Source organism: Ranitomeya variabilis, chromosome 8 (genome assembly GCF_051348905.1).
Source record: "Ranitomeya variabilis isolate aRanVar5 chromosome 8, aRanVar5.hap1, whole genome shotgun sequence".
NCBI lineage: Eukaryota > Metazoa > Chordata > Amphibia > Anura > Dendrobatidae > Ranitomeya > Ranitomeya variabilis.
The window spans coordinates 88,065,792-88,084,414 of record NC_135239.1 but is presented as its reverse complement, the minus strand read 5'-3'; the positions used below and the strand labels follow the sequence as shown (position 1 = coordinate 88,084,414).

The 18,623-nt window shown below is 45.4% G+C and overlaps 1 protein-coding gene across 3 annotated transcripts in view; it reads right to left on the bottom strand.

Moving 5' to 3' along the window:
* Positions 1-18,623, bottom strand: part of WDR47 (WD repeat domain 47) — a 71,799-nt gene that overhangs the window by 39,889 nt on the left and 13,287 nt on the right. For 2 of the 3 annotated variants that reach the window (XM_077276065.1, XM_077276066.1), the window contains exons 2-6: positions 13,830-13,996; positions 12,849-12,932; positions 12,574-12,658; positions 8,231-9,033; positions 6,419-6,548 (exon numbers count right to left, since the gene is read on the bottom strand). In XM_077276065.1, the coding sequence (XP_077132180.1) occupies positions 6,419-6,548; positions 8,231-9,033; positions 12,574-12,658; positions 12,849-12,932; positions 13,830-13,987 (1,260 nt within the window). In that variant the 5' untranslated portion in view covers positions 13,988-13,996. The remainder of the gene's footprint in view (positions 1-6,418; positions 6,549-8,230; positions 9,034-12,573; positions 12,659-12,848; positions 12,933-13,829; positions 13,997-18,623) is intronic. The other variant, XM_077276064.1, reaches the window with a different exon arrangement.

Genomic DNA, 18,623 nt, shown 5'->3' with positions numbered 1-18,623 from the left:
GCGGACCCATCGGTCGGGAACTACCGAGAGCCACGCGTCCCGAAAAAAAAGTAGGCGGCCGCCAACTCTGTCGGTGTCCTTCGGCATTTGCCAAAAGTCATTGAGGTGGAGACCTGTTAGGTCTGGGCCCTTGGGATCCCTGTTGTCTGGGTCTGCCCTTCCAGGAAGGAGAAGGTTTGTAAGACGGCTGGGAGGCTCTGTCCTTGCGCTGACCTCTCCCGACGCCGGGTGGTGCGGAGGAGGGATTGGACCAATTGGAGCTAAAACGGAAATATCGGCCTCGGCCCTGCTGGTTGCGAAAGGGCCGAAAAGTTCGTTGCTGGGGAAGGAATTTGCTCTTGCCTCCTGTGGAGTCTGCGATTATTTTGTCTAGTTTGTCCCCAAAAAGACGTTCGCCCTGGTATGGAAGAGACGTGAGAGATTTTTTGGAGCCCGAGTCCGCCTTCCAGTCCCTGAGCCAAAGGGATCTGCGAATCGTGACAGCATTGGCCGCTGCCTGTGAGGCACAGTTGGCCGCGTCTAAGGATGCGGAAACTACGAAGTCCCCCGCTCTAGCAATCTGAGTGGACAGGTGTGAAATTTCGGGGGGTAAGTCGGCACGTAGTGCTGTAGAGGTTAAAGACTCGGCCCAATGGGTCATGGCTTTAGCAACCCACGTGACGGCAAAAGAAGGAAAGAGAGAAGCCGAAGAGGCTTCAAAAGCCGAACGAGCCATCTGATCAATTTGTCTATCAGTGGGATGCTTGATGGAAGCACCCTCGGAGGAGGATAGAACCGCCTTGGTGGCTAGCCGCGACACTGGCGGGTCCACGGAGGGTGACTGAGACCACTCCTTAGCTAGGTCCTGAGCAAACGGATACTTCAATTGCATAGCCTTCTGACCTGAGAAACGTTTATCCGGACGGACTCTATGGAGATCGACAATGTCCTTGAATTGAGGGTGCGTAGGAAAAAATTTATGAGCCTTTGTGGTTCGCCCGAATGACACGGGATGAACCGCCTTGGACGGGGTTTCCTCCTCTAACTGTAGCGTCTGACTTACAGAGTCTATGAGAGAATCTAGGGTCTCTTGATCGTGATGATACTCTGGGGAACAGGACGCGTTGGATGCGTCGTCCAGGAAGGATTCCCTGCTATGAGTCGGGGATGAGTGGCGAGAGACATCGCTCTCTGAGCCGGAAGGCTGATCACCGACCGGAGATATGACCCTGGACCTCTTTGTAGATAAGTGAGGGCTTCTGGAAGCGGTACGACCTCTAGACCGAGAGGGGTTCTTAGACCGCGTTACATCATCCGTGGAAGTGCCCTGGGTAAGGGACGGCTCACGGAGGGACTGTATCGTCCTTTCCAAGGATGCCACAGATCGAGCAAGGGAGGACGCCCATGCGGGGGTACTAGGCTCGCTACATTCCGGGACAGAGGCCGGAGTATCCTGTGCCGCAGACATTTGGCAGGCGGTGCACAGCGGGACAGTGTGACCTCGGGGCAGAGATACCTTGCAGGAGGTGCACACAGCAAAAATAACAGAGTGGGTCTTTCCAGTCCGTTTTTGCTTAGACTGTGACATATTTGTAATTAAGTGAGCGTACTGACAGGGGGGGAGACAATCCTACTGAGTGCGTCTCACCAAAGTTCTGCGGTGGCCTGGCAGGTAGATCCTGAAGTCCTGTGCGCTGCGGAGCTGCAGAGCCACCAGCGCACTTCCCGGTCCAAGATGGCCGCCGAGATGTGAGAAGGGCGCTTCTCGGGAACGAGAAGCGCCCAGGGAGGGGGCGTGTCATGGGCGGGCGGTAGGCGGGCGCAGGAGTCCGGCCCGGGCCGGGTTGCCATCGCGCCGACGGAGCGCCGGATTGCCCGCCGTGCCCCCTCAGAAGTACAACGCTGCCCCGCGGCTGCAGAGCCGCATTAGTAAGGGAGTAAGGGGCCCCCTCCTGTCAGCTCGTCGGTCCCCGCACTTACCCTGTGCGATAGAACCGATGCTCCATCCACCTTCACCTTGGTAGGGAGAGGGTGGAGAGCTTCTGCCGCCGTGCGTCATCCGCTATGTTCAGTGGTGATGCAGTGGGCGGCTGCACGGACGCCATGTCCTTCTGTCCGGCTGTGCCCTGGCTCCAGGAAACTTAGGTGGATGATTAGTCCCCGTGGTCGCCTGAGAGGGAGGGAGGGAGATCGGAACGCTAAGGAACCATCGCCACACTGAAAAGTGAGCCAGGGCTGGCATCCATCGTCGCGGGAAAGGATACAGGAGGAACGCTCCATGTACTTGCCCGTTGTTGGTGCGGGAGAGATCAGAGCTGAAAATTTGCCTGTCGCTCCCTTCTCTCCGTTAAAAAACAAAAATTGGTGGGGTCCAGAGGACCCAAGTGCCTCCTGAGACACTAAGTAAGAACTGGCTCTGGATTGTCCAGCCCGTGGGTGTATACTGCAGGGGAGGAGTTAATCTTTTGTGTGTGTTTAACTTAGTGTCCTCCTAGTGGCAGCAGCATAACACCCATTCGTCCTGTGTCCCCCAATGATACGTAGGAGAAAACAGCATCATGTAAACCACCAGACAGCTCAGGGATAAAGTTGTGGAGAAGAGTAAAGCAGGGATAGGTATAAAAAAAAAATCCCAAGCGCTGAACATCTCATGGAGCATTGTTCAATTTATCACCCAAAAAAATAGAAGGAGCATAGCACAACTGCAAACCTACCATGACATGGCCGTCCACCTAAACTGACATCCCAAGAAGAGAGAGCACTAATTAGAGAAGAAGCCAACAGACCCATGGTCACTCTGGAGGAGCTGCAGAGATCCACAGAGATCTGTGCACAGGACAATTATTAGTCATATACTTGACAATTCTAATATTTATGGAAGAATGACAAGAATAAACCCATTTTTGAAAGCAAGCCATCACAAGTCCCATTTTACAATTTGCAAAAAGCCATGTAGGGGACACAGCTAGCACGTGGAAGTAGGTTCTCTGGTCAGATGAGACCAAAGTAGAACTTTTTTTTACCTAAATACAAAACACTGTGTGGCGAAAAACTAACTACACATCGCCCTGAAAAAAGCATCCCCACTGTCAAAGATGGTGGTGGCAGCATCATGATGTGGGGAGGTTTTTCTTCAGCAGAGACAGGAAAGCTGGTCAGATTGGATGGAAAGAAAGATGGAGTTAAATATAGGGCAATCCTGGAGGAAAATGTGTTAGGCTATGTGCACACGTTGCGGATTTGCCTGTGGAATTTTCTGTGCGGATTCTGCATCTCTTGGCAGAAAACGCAGGTCAAAACATGCGCGTTTTTTAATGCGGATTTTGTGAGTTTATCTTGCAGATTTACTGCGGATTCTGTGCAGATTTCATGCGTTTTTACCCCTGCGTTTTCCTATAATGGAATGGGTGTAGAAACGCACAAAGAATTGACATGGTTCTTTTTTTTAATCCGCTGCGGATTCAGTGAGGAATTTTCCGCACCATTAGCACAGCATTTTTGTTTTCCCATTGATTTACATTGTACTGTAAATCACTTGCGGTTCTACAGCGTTTCTATGCGAAAAAAAAACGCTGCAGATCCGCAGTAAATCCGCAATGTGTGAATATAGCCTTAGAGGTTGAAAAGGACTTGAGACTGGTGTAGGTTCACCTTCCAGCAGGACAACGTCCCTACACATACTGACAGAGCTACAGTGGAATGGTTTAGAATGGATGTCAAACTCAAATACACAGAGGACCAAAATTAAACGCTTGGACAAAGTTACAGGAGAACCTTGCTATTTGTTCAAAAAAAACTGTCTACAATTGAGAGTTCTTCCTTATCAAATAAAATGGTAAATCTTTTAACAGAAACAAGCTTAAAGGGGTTGCCCCACAAACAAAGTACATTAATAGATCTTACAATAAAATATTGGAATAATGTTATGTAAGAGCAGTGAAAAACATGTGGCTCAATGGCCTAATTTAAATATGTAATAACAAAGGATAAAAAACCCTGAATAATACAAATAATAAAGGATGATGCCAACAAAAGCACCCGCAAACACAGTAAGATACCCCCGCAGTGAATTCCCCGACATGCATGGTAGGTTGACCCTACTGTACTATCGCTCTCAATCCGCTGGTTACCCCATCGCAGTAGGATTCCCCCACTGTAATCCTCACACAGCCCTCCATACAGTATAATGACCCCACATAATCCTGCATACAGTATAATGACCACAAACAGTGCTCCATACCCCACATAGTGTGCCATACAGTATAATGGGCCACTCATTAAAAAATACTCACCTCTCCTTGTTCCTCCACTGCTCCAGTGTTTTCTGATTCTCAGCACAGCAGGAGCGTTGTAATGAGGTTATCGTGCCCACTCTGGTGAAACATCAGATGAAGAGGGGGAATGATGGGAGGGAGCATTCAACTGACGCTCCTTCCTCCATCATTGTTTTCAACTGTGTTGGTATCCACAATGCTGATACAGCTGAAAGTGCAATGCCGGATAAAATATACTTGCTCTGTGGGCCAGAGGTTGACATTTGTGGTTTAGACCAAAGTATATTTATGTGTTCAACCCCTTTACGACATTGGGCATACTAGTACACTGATGTCGACTCCCTCCCTTTGATGTGGGCTCCGGCGCTGAGCCCACATCTTTTCCTGGAAATGTCAGCTGTTTTGTACAGCTGGCACGTGCCTGTAACAGCCGAGGATAGACGGCGCTCATAGCAAGTGAGCAATTCTGCTACATAAAGGTGATCTGATCATCTCCTGTATGTTACAGAGCCAATTGGGTTGTGGCAGCTTCTAGTCTCCCATGGAGACTATTGAAGCATGCCAAAAGTAAAAAAAAAAATATATATATATATATATATATATATATATATATATATATATATATATATATATATATATATATATATATATATATATAAACAAATATAAAAAAAAATATATAAGTTCAAATCACCCCCCTTTCGCCCCATTCAAAATAAAACAATGAAAAAAAGTTTTCAAAAATATTTGGTATCACCGTGTCCAGAATCGCCCGATCAATATAAATAAAGAATTAACCCGATTGCTAAACGGCGTAAGGAGACAAAAGTAAAAACGCCAGAATTACGTTTTTTGGTCACGCAACATTGCATTAAATTGCAATAGTGGGTGATGAAAAGATCTTATCTGCATCAAAATGGTATCATTAAAAACACCAGCTCGGCGCACAAGAAATAAGCCTTCACCCAACCTGACATCACGAAAAATGGAGATGCTACAGGTATTGGAACATGGCACAAATTTATTTATTTTATTTATTTATTTATTACAAACTTTGACATTTTTTTTTTCACCACTTAAATAAAAAAATAACCTAGACGTGATTGTTGTCTGTGAACTCGTAATGACTTGGAGAATCATAATGGCAGGTCAAGTTTAGCATTTAGTCAAGATGGTAAAAAAAAAAAAAAAAAAACAACTGTGGGATTGCAATTTTTAAGCAATTTCACCACACCTGGAATTTATTTACTGTTTTCTAGTACGCGATGGTGTCGTTCAAAAGTACAACTTGTCCTGCAAAAAACAAGCCCTCACACGGCCATTTTGACCAAAAAATAGAAAAGTTATGGCTGTGGGAAGAAGGAGAGCAAAAAATGAAAATGCAAAACCAAAAATACCTCTGGTCATAAAGGGATTAAATTGGCCGTCAAAGTCCAGACAAATCCCATTGAGAATCGGGGGCAAAACCTAAAAATTGCTGTTAACAGATGTCTCCATCCAATGTCACCGAGCTAGATTACAAAGAAGAACGGGCAAAAATGTCAGCCTCTAGATGTGCAACGCTGGCACACACACACGGCTGTAGGTCTTTTGGGGGTAATTGCAGCTAAAGGTGGTCCTACAAAGTACTGACCCAGGGGGGCTGAATACAAATGCACATCACTATTTTCAGATTTATATTTTTTAAATACTTAAAAAATACACATATTTAATTTACACTCCACAAATACTTGCTACTTTGTGATGGAATATCACATAAATCCAAATAAAATACATTTAAGTTTGTTGTAGTAACTTGAAAAAATGTGGAAAAGTTGACGGGGTATGAATACTTTGTCAAGGCACTTTATGTGGCGGTGACCATGTTGATAAATATGAAGAAATGCCGTCTATTTTGTACATTTGTAATTAACGCTCATGTGTTAATCCAGTGATCCCTGACACGAGTGGCAGAAGAGGCCAGGAATCGCACGTTCCCCTCCTGAAAAGCCCTCTACCCTCTGCGTCTCTTAAAGGGCCCACATTATGCCCCCAGCCCATCCGAGTGCGCACATGTACGTTCTCTAGCTGCACACGTGCACTGCCAGAATTTCCTACACCAACTCACAGAAGAAGCCTTCAGGCCATGGAAAAAGCAATGAAATCACTCTGCAGGGAAACATTACCTCATTCCTCTCTGGTTTTCCTGGCCCCTCATCCGATGCCGCCGCCTGGAGATCGTTCTCGGGGCTGATGTTTTGGCACAGGGTCTCGCTACTGCCTGGGATGTCTTTCTCCTGAGGAGTTTCACTTCTGCTGGAACAATAAGATGAATCACAGTATCCATAACACGTCCTGATGGATATCGCAAATGTGAAGTCTGACTGAACGCACCACAGTGCAGAATGATTGCAGGGATTCTTTTTATGGATGATATCCTGCAAGCCAAACTGCTGTAAACATTCCCAAGAGGCCACTAAATGCGGTTGTAAAACTACTCAGCACTGCCAGCGCCTAAGATACAACTTTCCATCTTGTTTGTTATTCTTTGTGCTTCCCTCAGCAGCGCAGATAATGACTGCACTAGTGTGTGCGTAAAGGCAGCGGCCTGTCAGCCATTTCTGTGCTGTCTGCCTACCACCCAATACCCTTTGCCTGCAGTCTAGTGTCCGATCACCACCAAGTTAGTGCTCTTTCCCCTCTGGTAGCTGTAGATATAGATTCCAACAAGCTAAAGCCTCCACACAAACCATCCATTCCTAGGTGTTTTTACTTAGTGATGAGTGAACGTTCTCCGATAAGGTGTTATCTGAGCATGCTCGGGCGCTAACCGGGTGACTTCTGCGTCCTCCAAGCTCGAAAAATATGTTTGTGTCCCCGCAGCTCCATGTCTCGCAGCTATGCGACTTGTTTGTTAGGCAATCCCTGTATGTGTTGCTGCTGTCGAACAGCCACGAGGCATGCAGCTTAAGTCACTCTGTTGGCACACGGGCATGCTCGGATAACACCTTATCGGAGAACGTTCACTCATCACATTGTTTACCGCTAAATCCTCAGAAAACCTTCACTGAGCAGCAGGCGGGGAGAAGCCTCCTGCACCAGTCTGTCCAACTAGTCTATGTTTTTGTCTGAAAAAACGTTTCAAGCATACCTGGCAGTGTTCATATACCCAGTGCCCAATACATGCAGCTCACGTATGAGGTTCGCTTTAAAGGGGTTTTCTCATGATATAAAAGTGTTTTAGATAGTTGCTTTTTCAGTATGCTTTCATTCACCTACTGTGAGAGCTTTTATCGAACATGGCATACAGCAAGTTTCCAAAGAGCTTGGCCACCAGGGCCTCAGTGTGTGCAGTAGTTACATTCCAAGAGGGGAGTTAACTCCTAACATCCCAGTCAGCTCACTCCAGCCAAAATGATTTCTATACAGCAGTTAGCTACTCACCTGCTCTCCCCTCCCTCCCAGCTCCTGATAATGCTCTTATCATTCCTGTAGAATCACAATCATCACACCACTTATGCAACTCGCATAGTAAATGCACCTTTAGGCTATGTGCAGACATAAAACATTTTTTAGGGCAGATGCACACCAGATAACGCCCCAGAAATTGTCTAAAAAAAAAGAGCTTGGATAAAGATCGTTACCGATCGAAATGCGTCGCTCTTTCCCCGTGCTGGCAACATTTGGGGAGCATGCAACCATCTTTCTGTTTTTAATATGGATTAATAAAGACAAGAAATGAATTTTTGAGGAGCTGGATCAACCCCCTCTTTTTTCCTAAAAAAAAAAATAAAAAAATAAAACACCTTTGAAAGGACTCTTCCTATTAACCTTAACGCTAATTCACTTTGCTGTTCACGTGTAGAGTTCTCTAACTGTTTCTTTCCACTTCAATGAAATTGGATGAGAATATGACTGTATGTGATTTACTGGTGGTATACATGCTGCCTGCGGATGGCGACTGATCCACCAAACTCTTAGCACTTTCATACAAATACCTCTCAGAAGACTCTTCGTAGATACTGTGACAGTCCGAGCTCTCCAGCATTAGGCTACGGCTGAGGTTCTGCACCCCGGGGTAATGGAAGTTAGCAAATGAGTGAGACATCGGTGAGGTTTTATTTCCAGGCTCAACTGTTCTTTTTTCATGGCCACTCAGCCCACACGTGAGACCATCCAAGGCTGGGTTCAGCGAGCGCGACATGTATGCGTCAGCAGACTGCGGCCGTCTCATGGGAGAGGACGGGTATGGGGACAGTTTGCTGATGAGAGGTGTGAGAAGGTCGGCATAGCCAGCTTTACTGGGCTTCATCAGCTTGTCCACATGAATGCTCAGTGTCTTCTGTTCAAAGGCACAAGAAAACACACTGGGAGGCAGATTCTGAAGCCAAGACAGGAGACTTAAGTCAAGATCGTCACATCCATTACCACAAAGAAGGTCTATGCCAAGTAAGACCTCGCTTTCTGTAATCTCCTCTCCCGTGGCCTTACTCTGGCAGAACTCTACACAGCACTCATACAGCAGGCCCTTCATGATGAGCTGGAATAAGCGGTTATTACTGGCCTTGAAGCCCGCCTCGCTTAGCTTCCGATCAGCAGGTATAAATTCGGCTACCATGGCACAGGACTCCTCGAAGCAGTGCACCCGAGCTGTGCTGGGATTCCAGTCCTTAAACTCTGCGTGGTTAGTGAGCCTGGGCAGAGTGAGCAGAAGGCACAGCTTGCTGTAGTCCTCCTTAGAGGAGCAGTACTCTTCTAGGGCATGGAGACACTTCACCGCTTCCTGCATTGTAAACTCCAGCTGCAGCAACACAGGACAAGAAAAAAAAAACATTATTAGGATTCGCTCCCACTCTTTAAAGTTTATTAACATTTTAACTATCGAGTCATCATTAATTATTAACCCTGAAGCGTTTGCAATATTCTTTTGTCCACTGAAGACACCCTTATATTTAAGTAATGAGTCCGGAGAGTAAAATATGAGTAATGCAGCAGACGGGTAACAGGAGGAGGAAACCTGATCACTGGAAACACGGGGCGATCCGTCTGTCTGGAAACGTCTGTCCCCTGCACATGTCATTACTATATTGTATGTCGGAGATCTGACTGGTTTCGATCAGCATTCTGGGGTTTTTCAGTACTGGGACACTGGTAGCCAAATGGGCATCCAGGCAATAAACTGGCACCATCTTCCATTTGTAAATCATTCTCAATGCTGCCTATATGGTTCTTGTGCTGCACTTGTATAGTTCGTGTCAGACAGCAGGTCACAGTCTTGGGCTCCGTGGTCACTTCTGGTAGTCACAGTGACTGCAGAGTATTGCAAACCCAATGTTTCACTATGGGGGAGATGTGGGTGACGTGCCATTATTGCTAAAACCACAACTAGAATTCTTGCATGACTTTCTCCAACCATGTAGAAACACAGATGTGGCAATAAACCAAAATTGTACTAGCCCTAGCCCAAAAAGTGCACATGTAATGCTGGCCAGACATGATGCTCGTTCCGTCAGCACTACACTTATACGGTTTAGGCTAGGGCACTAGAATGGCAATAAAAATCACACTTCATCGCAACATCTGTCTGTTAGCACAGTTGGAAAAAGCCAAGAAAGAATATCAATAATATGAAATTGTGAATATAAAACACACCTATATATACACAGGTATGTGTGCACATGTACGTATTATACACACAGTCGATGACACAACATCCACCATTTCCAGTAAGTGGCGTCACAGCTCGCCTCCACCCCCTCCCTGCACAATGACCTCTGCACAGACGACAGTATTTCTCCTGGTAGATCACATATAGAGGTCTATGCGTAAGGTCAAAAGGATGGTTTTCGATTATCTGTGAGGCTGTCACAAACCACATCTCAAAATGCTGTTAACTTCAGCTCAGACAAGATGGCTGCCTCCAGATTCATGTTGCAGAAAGTAAGAAAAATTATATATATATATATATATATATATATTATATATACACACACACATACACACACACACATATACATCGGAATACATCCAACCTGTGGTTACAGTTCGCATGATAAATTTTACTTATGGTTTATTACACCATTAATTTTTCATTAGGGGGTATAAAGTATTATTGCATCATTTGTGCATATTGGTACCGTTAGCCACAGTATATTTTATTGCCTTTATTTGCATTTCTCCTTCCTTGATGCTGTTCCCGGTTGTCTTATGAAGAGGATTTCTTGTTTAAAATATTGTTTTAAAATATTCTTTATTAAAAATATATTTTTATGAAATTTCTGAAGTTTGCTTAAGCCTCGTTTTTCCCTTATTATCTATGTATGGGGAATTTGGTTTGATATGAATTTATGTCTTATAATGTCTTAGAATTAGTATTATGGCAAGAAAAAAGCAGCTAAGTAAAGAAAAACGAGTGGCCATCATTACTTTAAGAAATGAAGATCAGCCAGTCCGAAAAATTGGGAAAACTTTGAAAGTGTCCCAAAGTGCAGTGGCAAAAACCATCAAGCGCTACAAAGAAACTGGCTCACATGAGGACCGCCCCAGGAAAGGAAGACCAAGAGTCACCTCTGCTTCTGAGGATAAGTTTATCAGAGTCACCAGCCTCAGAAATCGCAGGTTAACAGCAGCTCAGATTAGAGACCAGGTCAATGCCACACAGAGTTCTAGCAGCAGACACATCTCTTCAACAACTGTTAAGAGGAGACTTTGTGCAGCAGGCCTTCATGGTAAAATAGCTGCTAGGAAACCACTGCTAAGGACAGGCAACAAGCAGAAGAGACTTGTTTGGGATAAAGAACACAAGGAATGGACATTAGACCAGTGGAAATCTGTGCTTTGGTCTGATGAGTCCAAATTTGAGATCTTAGGTTCCAACCACCGTGTCTTTGTGCGACACAGAAAAGGTGAACGGATGGACTCTACATGCCTGGTTCCCACCGTGAAGCATGGAGGAGAAGGTGTGATGGTGTGGGGGTGCTTTGCTGGTGACACTGTTGGGGATATATTCAAAATTGAAGGCATACTGAACCAGCATGGCAACCACAACATCTTTGCAGCGGCATGCTATTCCATCCGGTTTGCGTTTAGTTGGACCATCATTTATTTTTCAACAGGACAATGACCCCAAACACACCTCCAGGCTGTGTAGGGGCTATTTGACCAAGGAGGAGAGTGATGGGGTGCTACGCCAGATGACCTGGCCTCCACAGTCACCAGACCTGAACCCAATCGAGATGGTTCATAGAGATTAGAAATAAATGAATAAAAGGGGTTCCCCAGCATGGCTAACTTCCGCATCCTATTAATAAGATTAGGGCAGGGGTGTGATATCTGCCGACATCCTTCATACTAGACATGGTAGACGCCATTTGAAGACTTCAATACGAATGCAGGACAGACCTGGGCAAAGTGCGTCCCTCGGGCCACAAGTGGTCCCCTGAGTGTTCTAGTGCGACCCGCAGTTTTATGCAGGGGTATCCCACACCACGTGGCTGCCCTCTGCTCGTCGTCTCATTTTCACTGATATTTGCATCCTCGGGTGCAGATACCAGTGAATACAATGATGGAACACAAAACCATCAGCTCCCTCTTCCATTATTGAGCCTGTGAATCTGTTGATCAAAATACAAGGGCCGAAAAACGTGAACATTATGATTCACTGCTGTATATAAAAATTTTATAAATAGCAGTAAATTATATGGTTTAGATTTGCAGCTACAATTAATAATACAGATTATAATAAACCATATTGTAACACGCATTATCAGTAATAACTAGTCAACAGACTTAATTCTGCTCAATATTAAGTAATAAAAAATAATATAAAATAATAATACTGTGCAGAATTACGTTTGGTGGGTTGGTTCGGCCCTCCACAACAGTCACAGTATCTCACCTCCACAACAGTCACAGTATCTCACGTTATGTAGGGGGTCTTTCTCTTCCCTTGGTACACCCCACACCTGACATGCTCACGTCTCTGGCCTCACCCCCAAGGTTCCCATTCCTGATCTTTCCTGGTGGCGGTGAATGCATCCACATCACACAGGACGGTCATTATGCAGGAGGATGGCTGGATCAATGCATAATGCTGCCATCAGATGACAGTATACACAAGGCAGCACGTGCAATGTCAACTTAAAACAAGTCCACATATATCCTGGCTAAATTAGCACAAATATTTTATTCATCGGCTTCTGAACAAGTTTCCAATTTTTTTTTTTGCATAATGAATTACTTGGCACACAGCAGGCTGACGGCAGAAGATGAAGAAGGAAGAGCATGTCTCCCAAGGGCGACTCGAGGAGAAACCTACATTGTGAGCTCATTTATAGCTTACATGCTGCGGCTCCTCTTCTGCTGACATGGCATTGTTCACACACAGCGCTTCCAAAAACTTCTGCTTCAGAATGATGTACCGAAACCTGAGGAGATGAAAATATCCATGTGTGTATATATCCTCACCCCGGAGACTACAGAACGTGCAGAAGGCACATAGTACAGTCATTACACGCTGAGGTGCGTCCATCAGACGTGGACAGGACATGCAGAACACAGACAACTACACAAGGACGTGGTTCACACTCACAATTACTCCTTCTGAAATTACGGTACCTTTTTCTGTCAAATTTGTCCATGCACTCAAGTGGTTGGATAAACTGAAGGACCTCGTCCCACTGACCATCCAGTATCAATTGTCTGTGGGTCATCAAAGAAAAGAAGATTATCAGACAGCAGAGGCCCCCCATTACCATCATACGGGAAGGCTGGGACTACACAGGCCAAAGATCGCTCAACGCCACTGCGACATCACAGAATAACGCCGGTGACTGGGGGACAATGCGTCCCCCAAGGTACAGTGAACGTGACGACCAGAGTACACATTGTGGCTTGTTGCGGCACCCTACAAGTCATCTGCACTAGGCCGACATTTGGTGGTCTTTGGCTGCATGACACCTTAAGCAGAAGCACAATATATAGCCCCAGCCGTAACTGGTGTCTATGAGCCCAAACTGATAATATAAACCAAGCACCTAACGTTATAACAAAAACAGGCCCTATAAAACCTGCATGTCGGTGCTCCCTGGGAGTGAGAGAGGGTCAGTGCGTCTCAAGGGTTTCCCATTCCCCCGCCTCCCTCATGAGTGATAGACAGCAATGCCTTGCCGGAAGTGAGCACGGTCTGCAGAGAAAAGTCAGGCAAGCACTGTCCGTCATTACTGAGGAGGCAGAAGAACCGAACAGTGCGCGGAGCCTCTTGGCCACACCCAGGGTGCACCAACTACCCTAATTACAATATTAGGCTAGACTTTCGTTTATGAAGAGCGGAGACTGTGGTTAGACACTAAAGGTGCAATTTGTATAGGGGCTACACCCAACACAAGGCTATGTGCTTAGGTTGGGCTGACTGAATCCATTAACGGCACAAGATACTAATATTATACGGGACGCTTTTCATCTGATGTGTTGAGGATAGAAAGTCCAATGTAAAATAAAGCTGTAAGTGACACCAGTATAATGCTGATAAACCCCCCATTATGAGCTGCAGCCGCTGAGATCTGGTGGGTTCTGTAGACTTTGCATACTGTGACATACCTGAGAAAAAGCATGTCATCAGAATAGAGCCCATTTATCACGCCGCTCTCCTTCTCCAGGGCCAACATGCTGATGTGCAGCTTCTTGGCATTGAGGAAGTCTAAAATCAGCTTTGTGATCTCTACTTCTTTAACATTCACAGTTTCTTCAGCCGTCATGGTGATGGTCTGGAGGAGAGGAAAACAAAAATCAATAATGTAAGGGAATTTAGTAGCATGCATAGCACAAAATAAAAGGCAATTTCTCCATCAAAGCTGCATTCACAGGGTGCCATGGAAATCCCCCACATGGAGGAACTGGCTCCCTTTAAGTTCTCCATCTTCTCCACTGTGATACGAATCTCACATGCAAGAGAATTGGATCTCACTCAGAGGACACTCGCCTCAGACTATGACAGAGACAGAACCTTCCGGATTCTCTCACACGAGATAACATACGCCAGTGTGAGCGAGCAAACATGGAAGTTCTTTAGGTTGGACATCCACACGGAAACTGCTCCCATCTGGCAGAAGCACAACCCCATGGTTTACAAGTAATACCCCGATATTCCACAGAATGGTGCCGCCACGTGTGTGAGGGCCTCGGGTGTGAGGGCCTCGTGTGTGAGGGCCACGGGTGTGAGGGCCACGTGTGTGAGGGCCACGTGTGTGAGGGCCACGTGTGTGAGGGCCTCGGGTGTGAGGGCCACGTGTGTGAGGGCCTCGGGTGTGAGGGCCTCGGGTGTGAGGGCCCAGCCTACTAGTGTACTGATCACATCACCGCTGGCTCCGCTGCATTCACCGTCATATCTGATAATGATCTAGTACTATCAGGAGCCAATACTACATGCATTTCCTTGTGCATGGATTTCTGCAGACCCCATTTGGATAGCTAGAGAAATGTCTGCAATAAATCTGTGAGTTTACCCTTCCAGGACAAAGGGCCCTTTCTTTAGAGATGCAGTCTGGACGTCTTAGGCCCCTTTCACACATCAGGTTTTTGCTGTCAGTCACAATCCAGCGAAGTTTAAAAAAAAAACAAAAAAAAAAACGGATCCGGCAAAAGTGGCCACCGTATCCGTTTTTTCCTCATAGACTTGTATTAGCGACGGATTGTGATGGATGGCCTCACGTTTCATCTGTTTTTCGCCAGATCTGTCGAAAATTGTTTTTCCGGCGGCCGGAGAAAACGGACATAGTAACATTTTTTCTGTCCGTCAAAAAAACGGACAGTGACGGATTCCTTTTTTTTTTTTTTTTTGAACTGAGCATGCTCCGATTTTTTTCAAGATCCAATTAGCTGGATCAGCTAGCCCGATCCCTCGAAAAAAATGGATCTGTTGCATCAGTTTTTCACAATCTGTGACGGATCCGTTTTTTTTTCAACATTTGAAGGATTGTGACTGATGGAAAAAAAATTATGTGTTAAAGCAGCCTTAGGCTAGTTTCACATTTGTGTTTGACTCCGCAGCGTCTTGTCCGCAAACACATGCAAAACGCATGCCAACGCATGTTTACATATTTTTTCCGCATTAGCTGACACATGACGACAAAAAACCCCGCAGCGTTTGCATGCGGTTTTTGCCTGCGTTGGCGCTTTTTATGCACATGCGGTCGATATTTCCAGGAGGGTATGTCTCAATGGGCGTGTAAATCAGTTCCTGGACATGCGCAGTCCGAAGTACACAAGCGTAGCGAATGCATGCGTACGCAAATACATGCGTATGCATGCGTTCCCATAGGCATAAGGCATTTTTTAACGCACTCATCCGCATGTCTGTGCATATTTGACGGAAATTTGCCGCTCCAAAAATTGCATCATGGTGCGTTAGCAGCGCCCCGCGAAAATACGCATGCGTAAGCAAACGCATGAACCTGCGTCCACAAGGTAAAAGATATGAAATCAAAACGCATGCGGATGTATGTGTCAGAAACGCTGCGGACACAACCGCAAATGTGAAACCAGCCTTCGCGTTGGTCAGGGGAAGCCGTCCTGTGGATGCCACCACTAGAGGGAGCACGGCTGCTTATGGCTATGTATGGGGTTCAATATAACCATGGTAATCAGGAAGCTCCCTCTAGTGGCGGGGGCAGGCACAGTGATGCCAAGTAAATCTATGCAGCATGGATCTGGGCTACAAAGTGATGGGCTGCAGCAGTTATAGCCTGATAAGTCCGGACCGTGTCACTTTTGCAGGAAGCACAGACTAGTGTGGAGCAGTAGGATCGCAATGAGGGGGGAGCACTGGTAAGATGATTATTGCTTCTTTTTAGTTTTAATTCATTCTGGCCCTTTTGTAAAAATAAATAAATCTTTACCTGTAGAACAACCCCAAAAACATAGGCGCAATTTATATTTTTAGATAACACCCTGAACTTGGTTATAGTAAAGAAAATAAACTGAATAAAAAAAATCAAGAGGAGGACAAACAGAAACAGAGCAATGTTCTTCTTTTCAAGGGGTTGATTTGAAAAAAAAGCTAGTGTATTCAAGTGAATTCAATGTTAACATTCACTTTTACAAAGCTTAATAAATCTCCACATGTTGTGATCGCGGGGGTTTAGGATGAAAGAGTTCTGTCCTGATCCATATCCTTACAGCTATATAGCAGGGGAAGCTTTGTTCTCCTGATACACGGCCCCAAACATGCCTTGTACCTGCCGCTGCCACTAGAGGGAGTACATGAGTACTGTGCTAGTAAATGCTTGGCTCCTATGCTCCCTTTAGTGACAGATTTAAAATATGTGACATGCTCCTATTAAAGGGGCTATTGGGTCCAAATCGATAAGTCTGCAGTCACTGCAGAATTATGAATCCCCCCAGTGCACGCACTGTATACACAAGTGTATGTGAGTGAGGCTGCGCCCACTGGCCGGGAGTATGTATGACTCAAATACTGGCTCAGAAACCGGTCAATCTTCAAAACACACAGTGCATGTGCTGGAGAGACTCATACGTCTGCAGTCACACAGTGACTGCAGACTTATCAATTTGGAAAACCCAATAATAACCCCTCTTTACTACTCTTTTAGTGTTATATTAAAGGAACTCTGCCAGCACAGGATGATTGATCAAATCAAGTGCAGGCACTCGGTGCTTCATGGCGGGGTCAATCATTTAGGCTATGTGCACACGTTGCGGATCCACAGCATTTTTGGACGTACGTAATTGCACAACCAATGTTAATCTATGTAAATCCAGAATTGTTGTGCACATGCTGTGGAAACATCCGAGCGGATTTGCAGCGCTTTATTTTCCCCAGCATGTCAATTCTTTTTGCGGATCTGCAGCGTTTCTGCACCCATTGACTTCCATTGAGTCAGTCAAATCTGCAGCAAAACCACAGTTGTATAAAGATTTGCGGTTTTGCTGCGGAGTTGCGTGAAAAAATGCTGCAGAAAGGGAGGAGGAAGAGTGTGTGGGCCAAGACTGTGATGGGACAGTAGTCCCATCATCCGGCTACTGTGTTCAATAGTAAAAAGTAAAAAACACTCGTACTCAGAAAAGAGCTAAACCCCAATGGCCTCGATCTCCTGCAAAAAAATAAATAATAAACCAACACAAATACTCCCTGTTCCAATGTAATCCTTTTAATAAAGAGTGTCCCACGACTATCTCCCTTGTAGAACAGTCACATCAGGAGATGTGACCGCTCTACACGGCTCCGGTGATAGGAGATAATCCTCCCACCGTGTATCACTCTTCCGCCTAGAGGTCACCGGAGGTCATGCTGTCACTTGCAGCACCGCTACATGAGAAAATTCTAAATGCCGTAAAGTGAGAGCAATAACTCAGATGAACTCTGATACACTGCAGGAGCGATTATCTTCTGTCAGTGTATCGGAAGCCGGGTAGGGCAGTCACATCTCCCGATGTGACTGCTCTACACGGGAGAACGTTGTGAGACAGACATTATTAAATGGATTACATCAGAACAGGGAGTATTGGTGTTGGTCTATTTTTATTTTATTTTTCAGGAGATCGATGGCTTCGCATGGATTAGGAGTAATAATAAAAATGGCAAACTGTTGTGTTTTATTTCATTAAAATACTTTATTCTGGCTGTGTCTTTAATTAACAACTATAGGATGAGTAATGGATAGGTGTCTTATTGACACCTCAACATTACTAAGCCGTTGGGTTGGTGCCACTAAACAATACAAAGGTGACATCAACCCCCCCAACTATTACCCCACTTGCCACCGCTACAGGACAAGTGGGAAGAGCGAGGCTAAGTGCTGGAATTGGCGCATCTTAGAGATACGCCTTTTCTGGGGCAGCTGAGAGCTGATGTTTCTAGCCAGGGGGGCCAATATCCATGGCCCCTTCCTAAGCTATTAATTTCAGCCCGTAGCTGTCTGCATAGCCTTTGCTGGTTATTGATTATAGGGGGACCCCACGTCATTTTTTGGGGGGCTCCCATATTTTTATAGCCAGTAAAGGCCAAGTATACAGCTGTGAGCTGATATTAATGGCCTGGGAAGATCCATGGGTATTACCCCCTTCCCAGGCTATAAACATCTGCCCCCAGTCGCTGGCTTTCCCTCTGCTGGTTAAGAAAATTACACGGGAGCTCACGCAATTTTTTATTTCCATTTTTTTAAATTAAACAGATATTGTGTTTCAAGCAGATTGTGTGTGTGTGTGCGCACCTTTATTTAACTCTTTATGTATCATTTTATTATGTTCATTACTAAACATCGGGCTTGGTATATATACAGTCATGGCCAAAAGTATTCACACCCCTGCAATTCTGTCAGATAATACTCAGTTTCTTCCTGAAAATGATTGCAAACACAAATTCTTTGGTATTAT